The 6,253-nt window shown below is 33.8% G+C and overlaps 1 protein-coding gene across 1 annotated transcript in view; it reads right to left on the bottom strand.

Moving 5' to 3' along the window:
• Positions 1-4,532: 4,532 nt before the first annotated feature.
• LOC136853136 (perlucin-like protein) overlaps positions 4,533-6,253 on the bottom strand; it is a 241,335-nt gene continuing 239,614 nt past the window's right edge. The window contains exon 6 of the mRNA XM_067128436.1: positions 4,533-5,038. Within this exon, the coding sequence (XP_066984537.1) occupies positions 4,960-5,038 (79 nt within the window). The 3' untranslated portion in view covers positions 4,533-4,959. The remainder of the gene's footprint in view (positions 5,039-6,253) is intronic.

The following is a 6,253-nucleotide window of genomic DNA, read 5'->3' as shown; positions in this document are numbered from 1 at the left end:
AGACTCTGCTAAGTAAAGGGCGATAAGTCGAAAGGCTTTGTCTTGCTTATGGTTTAGTGTCTGTTGTAAAGGTCAGGTTTGATTTTGTCAATCTATCTATCTATTCTATCTGTCTTTCTATCTATCTATCTAATATCGTGGTATATATATATATATATATATATATATATATTTAATATATATATATATATATATATATATATATATATATATATATGAATGTTTGTGACATGAGTTAGGGAACACATGACACTTAAATGCTAAATACCACTGCTAAAACTCCCTCTCTCCCTCCTCTCTCCTCTGGATTCTGCTGCCAACCCAAGATTTGCTTTGGAATGCTGTAAAAAAATAGCTAAATGCGGATACAATGTCCCACGTTAATAACTTTGATCAAAGTGTATTCCAGCAATAATCGTCTTAATTTTTTCATTTTCAGAAGCAAGCACTGGGCCGTCTGTTTTGGTGAGTGTTAAGACGTTATTAGTTTTTTATGAATTAGGCATTTTTGGAGGGTTTTCATTTTTTATTATGTTGTTTATTGATAGGCATTTTTTGTTTAGTGATCATTTTCTCTGTTTATTGCCTTTTATTCTTTTATACTGCCACTTATCACAAAGTTTTTGGTATTCCTAATTCTGTTATTTTTTTATTTATGTAGTTGATTTTGTGCTATTATTATTATTATTATTATTATTATTATTATTATTATTATTATTATTATTATTATTATTATTATTATTATTATTATTATTATTATTAATTATTATTATTATTATTCCGTAAGAAAAGTTTATGAAGCGTAAAAATGCGCCTCTCCTTCACTAAAGAGCCAATCATTTTCCATCTTTTTCCACCCATCCTTAATTATCTCTCACTAGATACGCAACACTAAGCACTCAAAGAGAGGTCCGTCACGGTAAAAATAGTTTCTGAAGCCTTTAATGATATGTGATTATGACATGAAAATGCAAAATTATGAATTTTTTGTTTACTCATTCAAGTCCTCTTGCAACTACCTAAGAAACTCAAATAGTTGCAAGAGGATTTGAACGAGTAGAAACAAAACTTTTTTTTTATAATTTTAAATGTTTATGTCATAATTACATATTAAAGAATTTAGTTTATTTTTATGGCATGAGAATGCCGGAAAAGGGTTTGAAAGGTCGTTCATAGTTGAAAAATCTATAACTCATTTAGTTTGAAAATTGACCAACTCTATTTTTAAAAATGAAAACAAATTTTGTTTTGCTTACTTTATTAGTTGTTCTTTTGTCAACTTAACTACAGTCCCTAAGTCACGGCATTTTATGACTTTATACTTTAACCACAGTTTTTACAAAACTTTTTATTTTTGAAAGGGGGGACTTCATATACAAATATATATATATATATATATATATATATATATATATATATATATATATATATATATATATATATATATATATATATATATATATATATATATATATATATATATATATATGCAAAAGAAATTTTAATGCACTGGGTCAAACAAACGTAGGTGTTTCTGATTTCTAGAAATCCCCGAGCAAGTTGAGCAAAAAATTACTCATGTTACAATTTTAAATTAATTTATAATTATGGTTCCCATTAAGTCTTTAATTGAGAAAAAAGTCTGTAGCCTATGGAAAATATAAAGCCACTTTATACAACAGAATTTAAGTGAATAAATACAGAACAGAGCAGGAGCTTTCTACCTTCACTGAGGTCCTCTCCAGCTGTGCTGAGACAAAATGACAAAATTTGCAAAGACAAAAGTAAAAATACACAATTTTTAAAAGGGCGATTAAAATGGAAACTGTCAGTCTGGGGTCTTTTTTGAGCATCATCATTTCTTCATAGAGGCGTCTCCTTGGTATTGTATAGGTAATGATTTCATCGTTTTTTGGCCGAAGGAGCAATTTCCTCTAAATATCTAATTGTAGATTGGGCGTTAGGCATATTGACTGGTCTTTGAATACGTCTTCGGAGGTGAAGGCCTTGTTTCCTTGGAAAGTATCCAGCTGTCTGGCTCTGAAACGTTAGTTCACTTAAGGGTTCTAGTGGTTGGGCTAAATCCGTTAATTCTGTATATCTGTCCATCAAGATCTTATCTGCAGATGCCTTGACTGAGCACAAGGGCAACAATATAGATGGTACTGGAAACCACACAGATAATCTACTCCCAAACATAGTAACTGATCATTTACCAGTATTCATTAAATACTTCCCAACTGATTATAGTTACTAAGTAACTTGTGTCTAATGGCTGTGCCAAAACACTAAAAATATAAAATAAAGTTTTGCTTAGTAATGTATTGATAGCTCAATATTTACATAGACAGTTAATAACTTCCAAAATAGATACTTAATGGTGTAAGAAAGTAGCGTATTTTAAAAACCACTAAATGTTTAACATTATCTGGAGAGATGTCAGTTAGAACAGAACCCTGAAATCAAATTTAATCAGAATTGGTATTGCCCATTAGTTTAACAAGTTCTGGGTCAAACATTTTTATAAATGAAAACTTGAAAACTTAATGTTGTGTATATGACATGTAGGGCAGATATGATTGAATTCTGAAAGCTATCTATGACCTGGGGAAGTGTTTTTTTTTTCATTACTATTCTATGCTGGACTGCTAAGTCATGATAATTGGATCGTCATGTGATTTAAAATTGCAATATTAAGAATCTGCTCTTGAAGTGTTTTTAGAAAGTGTCCTTTTTTCTTTTTCTCCTCTAACAAGCTGTTAGATCAGTCATTGTCGTGACAAACCATCTCCCTCCTTTCCCAATTTGAGCTAATAATCTCAAAGAATCGAAATATCTGAAGATCAGTTTTCTTCTAGAACTCGACTGCCTCCTCCAAGGGTACCTGTATTTGTCTGGAAAATATGCCAGTACTCCTGAACATTATAAGCAATACACAATAGAAGATTGAAGATGCAAATGTCCCCTTTATGCATTTTATATTGATGGTTCCAAATCCCTTAACAAGAGTAGGATTTGCTGCCACTTCACTTGAAACAAATTGAATCTTTCCCAGACAGAAACTGATTGCAATAAATTCAACACCGAAGATTATTGAAGGTAAATGCCTGACATTCTTTTGCACAACAAATAAATTTACATTCCACAAATTATGTGAAGCTAGTTTAAAGGTTAAAATATGTTGGAGCTGGACCCACGTGGACAGAGAAGTGAGGATACCGATAGAGTAACCAGGTTAAAATGGTGGAGTTCCAAATAGCTCCCTGCACCCTTTACAGTGTGGTGCTTTAGTGGCACACATTTTAATTATTTGCATCAAAACCATCAGTGCACCTCAGCAGTGCAACCCCCTTTATGCATTATTTGCAGTTTCTAGCGGTAAACTGCTCCATTCATTCATAACTGTACTTCCATTCATACTCTTCCACCCATTATCACCCTCTCTAACAATTAGATTCATTAGTGCAACTGTGAGGTTTTCCTCCTGTTACACCTTTGTAATTTTAGAATTGATTTTCATTTCAGCGCTAAATGACCTCATAGGCCCCAGCGCTTGGCCTTTGGCCTAAATGCTATATTCTATTCTATGATTAAGTTTCATTTAAATTATCAGGAATTCGTCAAAAATTATGTGAAATTAATAAATAATAACAGCACACTAAACTTAGATCATAAATTAGATGTCAGCTCAGAGGGAGCAACAGTACTATTACGCATGGAACTGGCCACACCAATTTTTATACCTTCCTTTATTCCCCAACAGTAATCATTAATGTATGTCCTGTCATGCAACCATACAGAAACTGTCAGTCAATGTAATAATGATGTGATACAAAGCTATTAAACGGCAGATGTCCTTACAGAAAAAAAGAGAAGTATAACAGTAATACTTTATTTATCTCTTGAGCAGTAAGGCTACAAATGTAGTTCTTGTCTTTTAAGATACAGTATTAATTTTGATGGGTGAGATTTTATATAAATGCAGGATGGGACTTAGAATATTAAAAAAGAATACTGAATATAATTTGCATGTCTGGCCTTAGGCTTGAAGTAATGTGTATGAAAAAACAGAAGTATATTGGAAAGCAATGAGATAAAGAAGTCTGCAGTTGAACATGCAGTATATATTCTTAACAATACATAGCTGATTTTTTTAGACAATTTCTCTGAGAAAGTTTTTCTCACAATGGAATATTGCTTGTTTGTTCTTGTAGGGAATCCAAAAAGTAGTTTTCTGTCTTTTCACAGCAAGAATGTTCTTTTCGCAAAATTTGTTTGGGTAACTTATTCATTACAGCATGCACACGTCCTACAAAGATAACTAAAAATTTTCCAACCAAGAAATGAACCCAGATTTGGTTGCTGACTGCCTGTGGGATACAGGCTGAAGTTTGCTCATCTAACTGAGGGAGGCATCCCCTGTGAAACCTGTTGTAGGTATCGTTTCATAAGTGATAGAGACAAAATGCGTGTTTAAAAACTCATTTGAAGATTCAGGAATTAGAGAATACGAGAAAAAACCCCATTTCAAATTAGATCAACCATGTTTATTGAAATTACAAACCTACTTTCCTAGATGACTGAGATTGTGCTCACCCAGAGAGAAAGTAAGACATAACAGAGAAACTACTCTGAAAGAAACGTAGTTCACAAAGCACTTTAGTTCTCCTAACAAATGGGCACCCAGATAGCTTTATACTTAAGTTCCACATAAAAATTACTGTGGAGGGTGACTTGTAGCCAAAAAGACCCCTTTCTAAAACAGGTACAGTATAGCAGTTTGTATGTAAACTTAAATGTTGCAGTTATATTACTGTTAATTAAAGAAATGTCAACATGAACTATGGAGTTGTCCAACAGAGTACAGCTTAAGAAATACAAGCACATAACAACAGGCAGTTTCACTTTATGTAAACACTTGGAAAGAAATCTACTCTTGGGCCTAATCCATTTTCCATTTCACTTTTCTGTGGGCGTTTCTTCATCTAGCACTGAAGCAAAGTTCCAATCCAGGTGGGCAGGTTTCTCGCAGATGTACCTGTTGGTAGAATAAGGTAATGTTTTCATATTTTTTCTGCTAAGGAAATCATTTTGAACTGGAAACCTTGGTTGACTTCTAACCCGTTGCCTAAGGTGATATTAACAATGATTCAACTTCATGTAGCACAAGGAAAATGTGTACAGACACCACCCTACTTACGAACATTCAACTTACAAACATTCAGAGAGATAAACAAACAGGATCACAAATTAAAATTGTGTTCAGAGCACTCCCCTTTGCCACCCGTAAGTTCATATTTTGTTCTGCGCACCTTTTCTATAAAATACAGTATTGTATGTACAGCAAATTGTGTTTTAGGATGAAAAGACGCACAGTTCTGTATTGAATTTATATCATACTGTACTTAAATAGGCATGAAGAGTACAGTAGCCACCTTACAAACAATTCAACATACAAATGGCCGTCCGGAACGTAACTCATTTGTAAGTGGGGTGGTGTCTGTATTTAGATCAATGTAAAGTATTCCTTAGAAAGTAGCTACAGAATAGATTCACACCACAGGCTGTTATAGATTTTTTTTTTGGAGTTAATTGAAGTGGACTACCCATGTCTAATAACAATTCTTTTCTGTTGAAATGGTTTTACAGTATTCCTTACCTAACTTCAAGCCACAGGGAGCATCATTGAGACCCTCGTTAGAAGAGTGGTAATGGATACAGTCTTCTCCTCCATTATAGTTGTTGGGCTGACCTTTACGCCACCTGGTGGGAGTAAGATAATCTTTACTGAGAAACAGCGAAGAGAGGTCGTAGTCACTCACTCATTTACCCCGTAGGGGGGTTAGTGCCGTCAGTGCACCTCATGTGGTGCACTGTAGGCATTACTTAAGGTTCTTTACAGCGTCCCTTCCTAAAGCCCCTAGCTGCTATAACCCCTATCATTCCTTTTACTGTACCTTCATTCATAATCTCTTTCTTTCTTCTTACCTTCTACCCTCTCCTAACAATTGTTTCACAGTGCAACTGCGAGGTTTTCCTCCTGTTATACCTTTCAAACGTTTTGACTGTCAATTTCTGTTTCATCACTGAATGACCTCAGAGGTCCCAGTGCTTGGCCTTTGGCTTAAATTCTATGTTCTATTTTATTCTATTCCCTAGTTTTCTTGAAGAAGCATAATGCTATTTTCTGATCTAGGTATCTATCTCATTGATCATGAATAACTATTGCTACAACTTCAGATCTTACCATGAT

Source organism: Macrobrachium rosenbergii, chromosome 26 (genome assembly GCF_040412425.1).
Source record: "Macrobrachium rosenbergii isolate ZJJX-2024 chromosome 26, ASM4041242v1, whole genome shotgun sequence".
In the NCBI taxonomy this organism is placed as follows: Eukaryota; Metazoa; Arthropoda; class Malacostraca; order Decapoda; family Palaemonidae; genus Macrobrachium; species Macrobrachium rosenbergii.
This window is presented reverse-complemented; position numbering and strand designations above follow the sequence as displayed.